At 40.0% G+C, this 15,783-nt stretch overlaps 1 protein-coding gene across 1 annotated transcript in view; it reads right to left on the bottom strand.

Annotated features, from left to right (window-relative positions):
* Positions 1-9,032, bottom strand: part of setd7 (SET domain containing 7, histone lysine methyltransferase) — an 80,839-nt gene extending 71,807 nt beyond the window's left edge. The window contains exon 1 of the mRNA XM_039751657.1: positions 8,752-9,032. Coding sequence (XP_039607591.1) covers positions 8,752-8,791 — 40 coding nt within the window. The 5' untranslated portion in view covers positions 8,792-9,032. The remainder of the gene's footprint in view (positions 1-8,751) is intronic.
* Positions 9,033-15,783: the final 6,751 nt, after the last annotated feature.

The raw sequence follows: 15,783 nt of genomic DNA, 5'->3' as shown, positions 1-15,783 counted from the left end.
ATGGTTTAACAGGTGGAGGCCACTGACATTTTTCCCTCCTCATCTTTTCTGACTGTTTCTTCACTAGTTTTGCATTTGGCTACAGTCAGTGTCACTACTGGTAGCATGAGGCGATACCTGGACCCTACAGAGGTTGCACAGGTAGTCCAACTTCTCCAGGATGGCACATCAATACGTGTCATTGCCAGAAGGTTTGCTGTGTCTCCTGCACAGTCTCAAGGGCATGGAGGAGATTCTAGGAGACAAGCAGTTACTCTAGGAGAGCTGGAGAGGGCCATAGAAGGTCCATAACCCATCAGCAGGACCAGTATCTGCTCCTTTGGGCAAGGAGGAACAGGATGAGCACTGCCAGAGCCCTACAAAATGACCTCCAGCAGGCCACTGGTGTGAATGTCTCTGACCAAACAATCAGAAACAGACTTCATGAGGGTTGCCTGAGGGCCCAAATGTCTACTGCGCCTGTGCTCACTGCACAGCACCGGGAGCTCAATTGGCATTTGCCATAGAATACCAGAATTGGCAGGTCCACCACTGGCGTCCTGTGCTTTTCACAGATGAGAGCAGGTTCACCCTGAGTATATGTGAAAGGCGTGAAAGGGTCAGGAGAAGCCGTGGAGAATATTATGCTGCCTGTAACATCGTTTAGCATGACTGGTTTGGTGGTGGGTCAGTGATGATCTTGGAGGCATATCCATGGAGCGACTCACAGACCTCTACAGGCTAGACAACGGCATCTTGACTGCCATTAGGTATCAGGATGAAATCCTTGGACCCATTGTCAGACCCTACTCTGGTGCAGTAGGTCCTGGTTTCCTCCTAATGCACGACAATGCCCGGCCTCATGTGGCAAGAGTATGCAGGCAGTACCTGGAGGATGAAGGAATTGAAACAATTGAATGGCCTTCACGATCCCCTGACTTAAACCCAATAGAACATCTGTGGGACATTATGTTTGGTCCATTAGGCGCCAGGTTGCTCCTCAGACTGTACAACAGCTCAGGGATGCCCTCATACAGATCTGGGAGGAAATGCCACAAGACACCATCCGTCGTCTCATTAGGAGCATGCCCCGACGTTGTCAAGCATGCATACAAGCTCGTGGGGCCACACAAGATACTGAAAAGCATTTTGAGTAGCAGAAATTAAGTTTTTGAAAAATGGACTAGCCTGCCACATCTTCATTTCACTCTGATTTTAGGGTGTCTACACAATTGAGCCCTCTGTAGGCAGAAAACTTTTATTTCCATTAAAAGACTTGGCATCCTTTTGTTCCTAAGACATTGCCCTGTTGTTATTTGTATAGATATCCAACTTCATATTGAGATCTGATGTATCTAATGTGTTTCTTTAAAGTGTTCCTTTAATTTTTGTGAGCAGTTTATATCTCTCTCTCTCTCTCTCTCTCTCTCTCTCTCTCTCTCTCTCTCTCTCTCTCTCTCTCTCTCTCTCTCTCTCTCTCTCTCTCTCTCTCTCTCTCTCTCTCTCTCTCTCTCTCTCTCTATATATATATATATATATATATATATATATATATACACACACATTATATACAGTGGTGTGAAAAACTATTTGCCCCTTCCTGATTTCTTATTCTTTTGCATGTTTGTCACACAAAATGTTTCTGATCATCAAACACATTTAACCATTAGTCAAATATAACACAAGTAAACACAAAGTGCAGTTTTTAAATGATGGTTTTATTATTTAGGGAGAAAAAATCCAAACCTACATGGCCCTGTGTGAAAAGTAATTGCCCCTTGTTAAAAATAACCTAACTGTGGTGTATCACACGGAGTTCAATTTCGTAGCCACCCCAGGCCTGATTACTGCCACTCCTGTTTCAATCAAGAAATCACTTAAATAGGAGCTGCCTGACACAGAGAAGTAGACCAAAAGCACCTCAAAAGCTAGACATCATGCCAAGATCCAAAGAAATTCAGAAACAAATGAGAACAGAAGTAATTGAGATCTATCAGTCTGGTAAAGGTATATATATATATATATATATATATATATATATATATATATATATATACATCTATATATCTATCTATATACTGTATATATATAGAAGTACTGCCTTAAAAGTTTTATTAAGAAGAAAATTAATTAATTTTAAATTAATTAAATTAATTTTTTAAACTGAGGGAAAATATACCAATAATTATTTGTTAAGGATCTCTTTGTATACCACATTGTGAGTTCGGCCCTCCGGTTGTAATATGACCAAGCTGTGCGCTGAGCTTACTCTTAAGCATGCTACGTACAGTTGGCCATGTGAACAGTAATCTTGTTTCAAATCTCACAGCTTGGATTGCTGCTGTCATAATCGGTTTGAGTTTCATGGTTTGTTTACGACAAATTTTGTGAAGATGGGGCCATAAATAACTTTCTTATTTATGGCCCCATCTTCCTGAAATTGGTAACGGCTTCCTGTGCTAACGAAACCGATGTACGTACTTATTTCGATGGTATGACGCCACTGTCGGCCGCCATATTGAACTTTCCAACGTCACTAATTCTCCAACTTCCCATGTAGGTAGAAAGCTGAAATTTGGCAGGTTCATTCCTTACAGCTTACTTACAAAAGTTGGGCAGGTTTCATTTCGAAATTCTACACGTAATGGTCATAACTGGAACCTATTTTCTCCATATACTGTAATGGGCGTTAGCTCGATGGCGTGGGGGCAGAGCAGCGTGTGACATCATCACGCCTCCCTTGTAATCACGTGAACTGACTGTGACCGCAGTACATAGAAAAGAAGGAAGAGCTCCCAAACAGCGCTGAAGAAAAAACGCCGAATACTTTATTCGCGAGATACAATTTTAATGAGAAGACACGAGGTATAAACGAGACTTTGGATCACTTTGTAACGGAGTTAAAATTCCTTTAGCAGGAAACTTAAGTACCGGGTCTTAGCTAACATTAAATAAAGCCTGGACATTGTAACATCACACAAGAGAGCAGCTCACGTGAACTGGCTGAACGCAGTACGACTGATCACTTCCATGCATCAAACCTGTTCAAAAAACGCATTACACAATTGACAAGGAAGGAAAAGAATATGCTCAGAGTTGAGCTCCACAGCTAACGCGGTCTTGCGGAAGCAACTTCGTCACGCTGCCACCAAATACCCACAGAAAAATCCACAAGTTAATACACACGCTATTTTTAAGAGTTTCTCCACACTCAATGTGTTCCTCGCATCCCCTTTATACCCTCTGATCTCCCATTTCAATTCAGATGCCTCCAACTTCCAGTAAGGCTCTGCTGCGCGATGACAAGTAATAAGTCTCAGGGACAGACCCTACAAAACGATGCCATTGATTTCAGGCAAGATTGCTTTTCTCCTGGACAACTATACGTTGCATTCTCAGGAGTGAGCTCGCGCAGCTTCGTCATATTACAACCGGAGTGCAGCCAGAAACTTTTAAGTGCCGGGTCTTAGCTAACATTAAATAAAGCTGTGGACATCGCAACATCACACAAGACAGCAGCTCACGTGAACTGACTGAACGCAGTACGAGTGATCACTTCAACGCATCAAACCTGTTCGAAAAACGCATTACACATTTGACAAGGTGATGACTTTATATGTCGCTCGTTTATAAAACAGCGGAGAAGCTGTGTAAAGGCTTTTTCACAAAAAAACAGCGGAGCGTCTTATATGAGCGGGCGGTCGGCTAAAGAAGGGAATCAATAAATACCTATAATCGTAATAAACGAACAAAAAAAAATTACGTACAAGCCGCGGATTAAATAAAGAAACAGTACTGAACAGTAATGTAAGTCTCGAATAGCTACACAATAACTATAAGAATCGTGCACGTTACGTAAATCTGGAGGAATCCACCAGGTGGCAGTGCGAGGTATTATCACGGTGAAAACATGTTTGGCTTCTCTGTGTTGTGAATTGCCTAGAACACCAATTAAATTCCGATGACACCTTACAGCAATATCTCTGATAATGATGTTTATTGATTAAATCCATCAATCCAGGGATGTGTCCATTCCAGCAAGCATTGGGCACGAGTGAGAAACAATCCCTGGACGAGGCCTCAGCTCATCGCAAGGTGAATACAAGCACACACATACACTAGCGTCATTTTAGCGGCACCAAATCCCCAAATCTGCATATCTTTGGAAGGAAACTGGAGCACTGTGTGTAATCCAAGCAGGGGATACCAGTGACAAGACTCTCTGCAAGACAGCAGTGCTACCGCTCCGCCACCATGTCACCCCAATGTGTGTAATTATTAACAGTATTCATTATTTAAATGAAATTAACGATTTATCTGTAAAATGTAACATACACACTTTAATACATTTCATCATGAAACTGATATCAAGTATAAATCTAAAGATTTTAAATGTGCGGATAGTTGGAATATCATTCATTTAATGTGTTCTGTATGGTGATCTATTGCTGCTTGCCTTAGGCATTAAACCTGGGATGATGTTTACGATGGTCTGTTTTAATGATAAAGCAAACTACAAGGTTAAAGTGGACATTTCGAGATTCAAGCTGAAATTTCCACTTTAATCACAAAATACACATTTTCACCGTGTCCTTATTTTTTTTTCTCAGTGGCTCAAATAAGCACTGTACATTATGTTTCTGTTTTGAAGTTGCAAAAAAAAAAGACGGCACAAAACATGGTATGCGAGACTGAAAATGTATCGTGTCATTACGATTGGGAATATGCGACACTTGAATATAAAAGCACCACAAAGGCATCTGTATGTCGGTGAAGTATAAACGAGCCCCAACCCCCCCTCTTCACAACGCGAGCAGCAGAGGCAGAAGTGGCAAAAAGGACAGCAGCTGTACAGGCTTTAAAATGATCCAACGGGCACCGTGACAGCAGCTGTCCCGCCTTCACAAAGCGAGCAGCGAGAAAGAGGTTTAACCATGCCCGGGACCGGAAATAAAGGACAAGTATTGTTTTTACAACGTCACGCGAGACAAGGCAGTGAGCCATCATTTAAAATAAGTCCACAGACATCTAACCTAGTAGTTGTTGGATTGCTTTTGGCAGACACGCATCATGTGCTCCCAGCTCTTAAAACAACATGCGACAAACAGAACAGGCAGCTCACCAGCAGTAGAAAAACAGAAGATGATCCAACGGCATCTGTAATGGAAGGATTTTTCTCTGTAAAAAGCAAAGGTGAAATAAAGAGAGGAAGGGAATCAGGAGTGCAGAGTGGGCGTTGGTCGCTCCAGCGCAAAGCCAGCTGCAAAGACTAATGTTTTGGGAAAAACAGCCGGGAATGTTCTAAAGATACAGCCAAGGCTATGTAAGGAGTTGTTTTTCACTTCGAGAGGCTTTTTTCACATGTAAGCATATTACTGTGTCTTCTAGTACCGTACACTTGCCTTAATCAGGGCCAAGTAGAGGAAAACAATACCGTGTCCCGTGGAAGGGTGTGTACTGAAACTGATCACTTCTGTATACATTGCTTGCACGTAAGCCGCTTTTGGGGCAAGGACACTCAATTAGTATACAGTAATCCCTCGCTATATCGCGCTTCGACTTTCGCAGCTTCACTCTATCGCGGATTTTAAATGCAAGCACATCTAGATATATATCATGGATTTTTCGCTGGTTCGCCGCTTTCTGCGGACAATGGGTCTTTTAATTTAGGTTACATGCTTCCTCAGTTTGATTGCCCAGTTGATTTCATACAAGGGACGCTATTGGCGGGTGGCTTAGAAGCTACCCAATCAGAGCACGTATTACATATTAACTAAAACTCCTCAATGATATAAGATATGCTTCCCGCGCCGTGCTTGTTTGCTTCTCTCTCTCTCTTTCTCACTCTCTCTGCCTGACGGAGGGGGTGTGAGCAGAGGGGCTGTTTGCACAGAGGACACGGAGGCTCCTCTACAAAATGCCGCTTTATTGCGGTGCTTCTGTATACTTAAAAGTATGTATTGATTGTTTGCTTTTCTTAGCAAGCGCTCTCTCTGACATTCTCTGCTCCTGACTGTGCTCTTTTGAAGATAAGATATGTTTGCATTCTTTTAATTGTGAGAAAGAACTGTCATCTCTGTCTTGTAATGGAGCACAGTTTAAACGTTTGACTAAAGGGTGTTATTTCATATCTAGAGGGCTCTAATAATGTTAACAGGGTGGGAGAGTTTATAAGGGCTAGAAAATATATAAAAATAACCATACAAACATATGGTTTCTACTTCGTGGATTTTCACCTATCGCGGGGGGTCTGGAACGCAACCCCGCGATCGAGGAGGGATTACTGTATAAGGGAAGGTTCCGCCCTCAGTTTCTTTGGAAGCTCAACCGTGGGGAATGCGCGCACTGCCCGGTACCTTTGACTAGGCTAACGAGTTGATCCTCTGACGAGACTGACATGCGGGCTCCCTCAGACTACTGGTCTAGGATGATGACTCTGGGTCTTTTGATAAGCACAAGTTTGTGTATTTTGATATTGCTGTAAGCATAAGTTTGTTTCTTTTAATATATTACTGTAGCATATACTTGTTTCTATAATCTATCGCTACTGCATTATACTGCATTATATGTATTTAAATGTTATAATTGAATAAGTAAATTTTATTGAAGTATCGGACCTCTTCTCTCTGATTTTTGCCCACTTATTCTAAAGAACCCCTTGAACCATTTTCCCAAATCAAAACAGCATCTCCTTAGCGTGCATTCAGCCGCCCCTCCTCCCCCACTTCACAATGCGAGCAGCGTTATATGTCCTGCGAGAAAGAGATGTAACCACGCCCGGGGCTGGAAATAAAGGACAAGTATTGTTTTTACAAAAGTTTTTAAAGTAAAAGTGAAAATGTATATGTAACAATTCCCATGAAAATAATCTCTTTAAATTGTATATCCGATAAACCAAACACGGGGGTGGGCGAGCGAAGCGAGCAGGGGTGGAGCCCACTAGTGTGTGTATATATTTTTTTTCCTGCCTTTTTCTATCTAAGCCATCTCATCAACTTTATTTATTTAAACACTACTATGATATCAATCACCACTTGAATAAGTCAATTTTCTCCAGTACAGTTAAAGTTCTCCTTGCAATTATTTACACCACAGCTACATAGTTTCCCAGTCATGACCTCATAAGATCTTTACACACCTTTTGAGAGTTTTACTTTACTTATACAAGATCCTACTAGCTGTTTGATAGTCAACAGTAATGAATCCAGGATTTTCCCTTAAAAGTGACTATTCTGTAGGTGTACTTAACAATGTCCCTTTATACATTAATGATTTTACAGTTAAACAGAACTGGCTTGACATCAGGTAAATATTGATATGTGAGTGTGCCTTGTGATAAGCTGACATTCTGATATTGCTGGGACAGGGGTCTACAACTGGATTAAGAAGACTCTTTAAATGAATAAATGAAAATGTAAAATCTTTCACTTATTTCCAGTACACTTTGTCATTCACATGCCAAAATCTGAATCCATTCAAACTCCATCAGTTTACTTAATTAAAAGTCAAATGCTAAATAAAGAAAACTCAAAAAACAAATTCTAACCTCTGTTAACCTGTATTTTATATACCACCATTCATTGTGCACATTATCAAATTTTACAATAGGATCACAACCACTTATATTGACTAAGGTCTTAAAAAGCCATAAGAAACAGTTTGCCTCTCTTTATACATCCAAATGACATTACAATTAAGCAAAGCAAAACACACTGGGAATCTTATGTAACAGCTGTAGTGGCAATAGTAAGTGCCTTTTTAAACTTCACCAAGAACTAAGTCATTATTATTAATTTCTGTGACTGCAGACATACAGCTAGAGTGAGCAGTCCAATTAAATGAGTTCAGCTTGCAAGACTGACATTAAATCATGAGCCTAGATGGGAGAAAGCTTGCAACCCTCTTGGAACAAGATTACCTACCTCGGCACTTAACTGCTTATAAAGACATCTTTGTTGTAGTTTTTTTTTTTTTTTGTCTAAATTATAAAGTTTAATTCATATAAATTGTCTCCCTCAATTTTGGTAAATTGTTGCTTTCAGTCATTGTTCCAAAATCGTCTTCTTTTCACATTAAATTCAGAAACGTCTAGGTAAAAAGCAATAGATGTGGTTAATATGTAGATTTCAATAAACAAATATTTACTGTTTATGGTCGCTCGCAGGTTCACAAAAATGTGTCCTGTTGGTAGTGGGCAAACAGCTGTAACCAAAAATCAACTGCCATACACACGTGCACAGTGCGGACTAATTTAAAACCACAGCATCCATTCGGTCGTTTTGCCAGGATGGAGGGACAATCAGATAATTCATGATCACACAGCACTTTGGTGTACCCGCTCTCCAACACGCAAAACAACAAATTGGACCATGTCACTTCACATGGCATCAGAAAACTAAACAGAAGTTTTAGGTTTTTAGTTTCAAGTTTCTCCATAACAAGCAGTAATAAAATGAAACATTTTGCTTGATAATCTGATGCGTGAATTCAGATACTAGCATACAAGTCCTTAGACCAACAGAACTTAATATCCTAACACTTTGGATTCAGATGGGTTGGAGTGCGTGTGGGACTCGTCTGAGAATAGCTAGCTTCCGCCGCAGCGTCTTTTTTGGGCCACGCACACTAAAAAACGCGGAGGCGCCGGATATCTTTTGAAATAACAGGGCCCAGCGCCGTTGCCCAGGCCACCGATTTGTGAAGCGTCAAATTTAAATGCACTGCGCAGTTGAAAACTTCACTAACAACATATTGCAGTACTGAAAAGCTCACCTTCAATGATTTCTTCCACGTTTTCCTCGTCGCTGTCCATTCCTCCTCCTCCTCCTCTTTGTGGCACGGCTTTCACGAAGCGCTGTCTTCGGTATCTCTCAGTGTGCCCCCAACCCCGTGTAACTCGGACACCCGGTTCCGCTGCCTGCCGGCGGTGCCGTAAAGAGCGCTGACATCACCCTGTTCCGCTCCGTGACTGACAGGCGCTCGTTAGAACAGCTGCACGCCTCGCCCGCCGCTCGGGGATCGCCTCGTTCCGTACACAGTGCGCTCCCAATGGTCGAGTCAGGAGCTGCCCCGAGTAGCTAGTTTGAGACTATGCCAACCATTCGTTTTGTATTTTTTTAAATTTTTACGCTTCTTTATGTTAAATATTGAATAATACAGTATTTAATAATAATTAAAATGTAATTAATAATTAGTATTGATTTTAATAAGTATTACTTTACATTTACAATGTTAAATATTTATTGATGTAATAATTATTGATTTTCGTAATTTTTTTTTTTACAATATAAAATATTAAAAGTGCAGTTCTAAACGTTTGCCAGATTAGCATATGTAGTTAGACGGTATTCTGTATTGTTAAATTTTCGCAGGGAGTATCACGCACGCATGGGACAGTAGCACGTGCTCACGGGACAGTGTCTCCGATCACGGGCTAATGGCTTGCCTTGCACTACAAGTTACAGGTCATACACTTCATAGTAGGATTGAGGTGCAGTATGAACCCCTTAATGGCACAGAATGATCAATATGCAGGGTTCATTAATAACGCAAATGTAGGCATTACACCACAGTATGTGATGTTTGCAATTAAATCGGACACGACAAAAATCAAAGAAAATAAAGAGAGGGTCATAACTGCCTACTGTACTGTTTCCTTTGTCCTGCTCATTTTCCCCTACAGAAGGTTATTCCCGCCGCTCAAAAAAATATTAAGTTATTTTGCAATAATTATTGCGTTATGTCGCAATGGTATTACGTTATTTTGTAATATTGATTGCGTTATATTGCAAAGGTATTTAGTTATTTTGTGTTATATCACAAAAGTACTGCGTTGTTTTACAAAAGAAGCCATTGCGGAAATTGCAAATAATGCAAAACCTTTTAACGCATTTTTTTGAGTGGCTAAACTTAAAAGGGGAATCGTGTCAGGGAAACAGTTACCTAGGTAGGTAAAAGATGAGTAAATCTCTCTCGAGATGGGGTGGTGCTAGGTCGGTCACATATAGGTGCAGGTAAAGAATACACTCTGTTCTCTGGCACCAACCCCAAACATGGAAATGTCAAACCATTTCAGGACCTTGCAGTACTGGATGGTGCCTCTGAAAAGTCTTAAGGTGATAGGCAGGTATAAGAACCAATGAGTCATCTCAAAACATGTCGACAAAAAGAGAGACAGGTACAGCTACTTGTCTGTAGAGGTATTGAAATGCTGTTTCACTCCAGAAGCATAATAAAACATTTAACATGTGGCTTAAACAGAGTAGGATAGAATGGTATAGATTTATGGGACATCAAAACTCTTTCTGAAAAAGATGGCACCTGTTCCGCTGTGATGGCTTACATTTGAACAGAAGAGGTAACAATATATTGGGGAAGTGTATGTGTAGGTTAGTCAAGGATTGATGTCCAGGCAGTTTAGGACAGGCCAGGTTTAGAACTTCACATAAATAAATGAACAGTGCCCAAGGTTAAAGTGCTGCAAACTAACTGTCTTCCAGATTGTGTTTTAATTGAATTGTCACATCATTACCTTGTATCTTCAGATGTTAACCTAAATGCTTTTTTAATTCACTAATATAAAAAAATGTCAAATTGTGGTATAAACTTTGCATATGCTATTATTTTTAAAGCATAGTGATGCTAGTGACATACTGTAAGATAATGTACAAATTATTTAAAATATAGTGCCTATAAAATGCATCTACTGACATTTGCTTTAGAGTGGTGGTGATGGGAGGGGATCAGGCAGATTAGGTTATGATAAAATATAGAATAAATTACTGTGTATTTTCATTTTTAATTACTGTAAGTTGCAATTACTAGTCTTTTAGTTAACCAGTGATAAAAAGTCCTTTCTATAGGCATAGTCTTGATACCTCCTTGGCACTCCAAGACTGTGTTTTTAGTTATTTATTTTTATTGGTGCAATTGCATTGTCTTGAAAATGGAAAAATGTATTTCTTCATTGGCTATTTTATAGAACTATGTTGGGGTTCATTTAAATATAAAACAAAAGCAAAAACAAGTATGGTCTGGAACTCCACCCTAATGAACTCTCCAGTCATCCTGTACAGCCAGAATGTATCCTAAAATAATTTAAGCAATTAAAAAATTGCATTAATATTATACAGTATGCATATGAATATAAATAAAGACATTACCTATTATCACAAAAACACTGTACACTAGTGGTAGTGCTGCTGCCTCGCAGTAAGGAGACCTGGGTTCCGTTCCTGGGTCCTTCCTGCATGGAGTTTGCATGTTCTCCCTGTGTCTGCGTTTGTTTCCTCCGGGTGCTCCAGTTTCCTCCCACAGTCCAAAGACATGTAGGTTAGGTGCATTGCCGATCCTAAATTGTCCCAAGTGTGTGCTTGGTGTGTGTGCCCTGAGCTGGGCTGGTGCCCTCCCAGGGATTTGTTCCTGCCTTGTGCCCTGTGTTGGCTGGGATTGGCTCCAGCAGACCCCTGTGACCCTGTGTTAGGATGTACACGTAGCGAGTTGGATAATGGATGGATGGATGGACACTGTACACTACTACACTACTGTGTTTTTCCAGAAGGGCCTTATAGTTGTGTTGTCTTAGCACTACCTTTCCCACACTTAGGACAATGCCAGTGGGCTCTCTTCTGCTCCTTTGCTTCTTCGCAGAAGCAAGGAATGATAAACTTTACTTTTATCCAAGAACATCAGTTTCAGTGTGCACTTTAACTTAAACATTGCTTTTAGAAATACTATGACAATATCAGCAGCAAATTAAACATATCAAGGATATACAAATAGTTTTATTATTAAATGAGTTTAATATTTGATTTTAAAAATAGTATTTTTTTATTATTATCCCTACATTTTCTCTTATAGTGTGCTTGATTTTTTCTGACCGTGTACTTTTAGGAAACTGTCAATTAGTGACATGACTGCTTCTCATTGACAGATGATTTAATTAAGATGCTGGGCATAACCTTATTACACTGAACCGGAAGACTGTCAGCAGGACGGGTGTGCTCACTAGGCAATGCATACAGGCTAGAATATTCGCTTACTTGAGTATTTTTCCAAACAAAAACTGGGATCAGTGTTACATTTGTGGCATCTTGCGTAAAATTTTTGCCATATCAATATGCGGACAACAATTTTGGATCCGCTGTGGCAACCCCTAACACGAGCAGCTGAAAGAAGAATAAGATTTTGAATAATATGCAAGCATGAAACTTAGTATAACAATGTCAATAAGGAACACTGTTTTGGTGGCCTTTTCAGTGGTGTGATGCCTTGTTTTTTGTTGTTTGCAGTATGATGAAGGTTTTGATACAGTATCATGAGCAGCTTTTTCCACAACAAAAATTGTGGCAAAAAATGTTACATTCAGTAATTTCCAAGTGTTTGTGAATAAATGTTGGTCATTATACATATTATTAGATAAAATATAAATAATATGCACTTTAGATACATCAAAAAGTAAGTTAAAACCAGGATGTTATTGTATTGTGTTATTAGAATTATATTTTAAGAATTTACTGAAAAATACACTTTTAATTATTTGGAAAAAGGATGGATAAATGACATAATCAGCATTAAGAAATAACAAGAATAAATATGACACAAAATTATATTTTACATTTGCATTAAAATGCACATTTACTGTATCACCAGTTTCCAAGTTCAAATTTATTGTCATCTATGTGTAAGCAAGGAATAAAAAAGATCATTAACTAATTGATACCCTCCTAACCATGCCTTCCACAAACATACATTTAGGGAATTATAAGCAAACTCCATTAAAGTAGGCTGCATAATTTTGTTATTAAAATGTGAGATTTCTTTACATTATTGGAAATGTATAAACAGGATTATCTGTACCACTGTCTCGTACTAATCGGACGGCATTTCCTACCCATTCTAGTGTTGGGTTCCGTGGGAGAGACGGCCCGGTTGCTTAATTAAGTTTAAATTTTTACTTACCTACCCCAACCACAAATACTAACCTTAAAGATAGTGGGGTGGAGCATAGTTGCCTATAGGTCCCTCATATTAATGTCCCCTTTGGGTGCCTAATGTTAACAACGAAAATCCGATTTGCATCACAATAATAGAAAAGGGTACTAGCCATCCATGCCGTCCGTTTAGTACACAAGTACCATTTTTCCTTTATGTGCTCCAGCGGCGCTTTGGTTAGGTTGCGACAGTAAGGAAATCAGACCCTGGAAGCGTTTAACCTACTAAACTAAATTCGTATGTCAACATGCAGGTAAAACAGAAGACAAAATCAGCCCTAAATAAATAAAAAGTTATAATCTATTGCATTCACAATAAAAAACGTTGGTCGAAATTCTTTATCATTCAAACTATGAAAAAAACTGGCTAGTATATACAGTAATTAGCTAGCCTAAGAAAATCAGGTAGTCGACTAGCAAAAGTTTCTTTTCATTATTCTCTAAAGTACATTAGGTCGAGGGGCGGGCTATTGTTCTGCAGAGGCGGGCAAGTGAAGGCAGGCCAGTGATCTGTTGAGAAAGGCGGGCCACTGGTCTGTGACAGCAAGCCATTGGTTAACGAGGAGCGGGCCACTGGCCCTTGATGGGGCTACATGTCGTGGGCAGGGGGCACTGGTCCGTAAGCGCGTGACACTGGCCAGTGAAAGGCAAACGTTAAAATACAGTATTGTACTGTACACTCAATGCTTCAACTGCTGTCGCTGCTCCGCGATCTTAACAAATGTAAAGACAATTACTTCGTCAGCGGTCTTTAACACTCACCTTTACTCAAACACAAAGTGAAAAAAGCTGAAATATTTCTAAAGGGGGACATATTGTTTCAAAAATTTCCTACACAGCCCCTTAGGTGCAAAAAGAAAGATACAGAGTAAAAAAGTACAGTTTAACTAACTACCATACAGAACAATAATCGGCATTGTGTATTATTCACCAGGCAAAGAAAACGTCAGCTCGTCAGCAAGCAATCCAGCAATTTTCTACAACTATCTATCTACAGTATGCTGCTGTAACCCTATTTATACAGGTATTTATTTGATTATGTCTAGCGTCCGATTTAATTGCAAAAACGCATCGCGGTATAATGCTATTTGAATGCAAGAGAAAAAAAAAAAACATGATTATGTGTTGTAACGGCAACTGCGCTTGCGTAGATAGCCCTTGGCTATTGTAATGACCGTCCTGTGTCATTAGGGGACCTATACTGCCCAATAGGGCGTGAGGGGACCTCACTAGTTTTAGCAACATTTTGACTACCCCATCAACTTTTTTCCCAAAAAGGTAGCAACTGAGCTTATTGAAAATTGTTACCTTAAGAAAAATAATCTTCATGGGACTGGCACTGATCCATCTATAATGACTGGGGAGCATAATGGAGTGCAAAAGATTTTGAAGGAAGAATGGGCATTGCTCAATTTGATACTCATTTTCTGTGTGTGCCATTCTTTACAACTGGCTGTCAGTGCATTATCCAAATAAACTATCCCAAGGAGTGTTGAGAACTTAATTAAGAACACCTACAACTGGTCTTTAATCTCCCTAAGACGGCAGGAGGCATACAAAATTGAGTATGCATCCATTAATTGTGGCCAAAAATCCCTGCTGATCACCAAAGTGTGTGCCACGTATTGATAATCGATTGAACCTACAGTAAATTGTATATTGAGTAAGTGGGAGGAACTGAAGCTCGACTTTGAGCTGACCCAGTGCTATGTGGGAGATGTGCTTCATGCCATGTACATGGACAAGGCCAAATACGTCTACATGACATTCTTGAAATGAGTCTTTATGGACATAAAACTGCAGTGAAGTAATTTAAGGGATATCAAACAGATCCTGTTAAGTTTTTGGACAATCTGGTACACTTCCTATTATCAATTTGTTACAGAGTAGTCAACCCTCTGGCAAAAGTTGATGTTCTGAAAGATGCCATTGATGAACAACTCAATCCTTCACCAAACCTTAGGTACCTTTTCAAGAGCACATTGTCCCAACTCAGTCTTGCACCTTGAGGAAGAAAAGGTAATTCAAAGATGGTGCATCAGCTATATTGTTGCTTTAGGTAAGGAGCTTCAAGCAAGGCTCCCAGACAACCTAGAAACCTTGAGAAACATGAACTTGTTCGGTGGTAAGGAAAAGCTAAAGCACAATAAGGACTTCACTGAAATTATTAAAGTAGCTGACTTACTGGGGTACCAGCCCCATGCAATTGACAAACTTGTTTCCCACTGGGCAAATATCCATCTATTTAGGTGGGAGGCAGAGGTTAGGAGCAAGCTCTGATACAGTGCATTGCCACACCCACCACATGACGAACCATCCAGAAGTTTTCCCTGCAAGTTGGAGGACCTGCTTACAGGGCTGGATGTAGATTAACATCATACCCAGGATGAAGCAATTGCAGGTCAAGGGCCTTACTCAAGGGCCCAAGGGAGCAGAGTCACTTCTGGCACTTAATGGGATTTGAAATGACAACCTTCCAATTGCCAGTAGATCCTTTGCCTCAGAGCCACCATTCCACCCCACTACTGGGATACCAGCCCAATCCAATTGACACTTGTTTCCCAATGGAGAAACATCCATCTGTTTTGGTGGGACTCAACTGAAAATACGTTTTGGAGTGAATTGAACAACATCACTGACTCTTCTGGATCAAATCTATTTGAAGAATTGTGCAAAGTTGCACTTGGTGCCCTGTTCTTGCAGTTGGACAATGAAGATAAAGAGGATTTCCTCGCCTATGATCATATTTACATATGTAAAATGTTTAGAGTGTTTTACTGAAATGATTTAGTAGAACTTTTTTTCAGGTCCT

This window comes from Polypterus senegalus, chromosome 4 (assembly GCF_016835505.1).
Source record: "Polypterus senegalus isolate Bchr_013 chromosome 4, ASM1683550v1, whole genome shotgun sequence".
NCBI classification, from domain to species: Eukaryota; Metazoa; Chordata; class Cladistia; order Polypteriformes; family Polypteridae; genus Polypterus; species Polypterus senegalus.
Note: the sequence above shows the minus strand (reverse complement) of the source record. Positions and strands in the feature narration are given on the sequence as shown.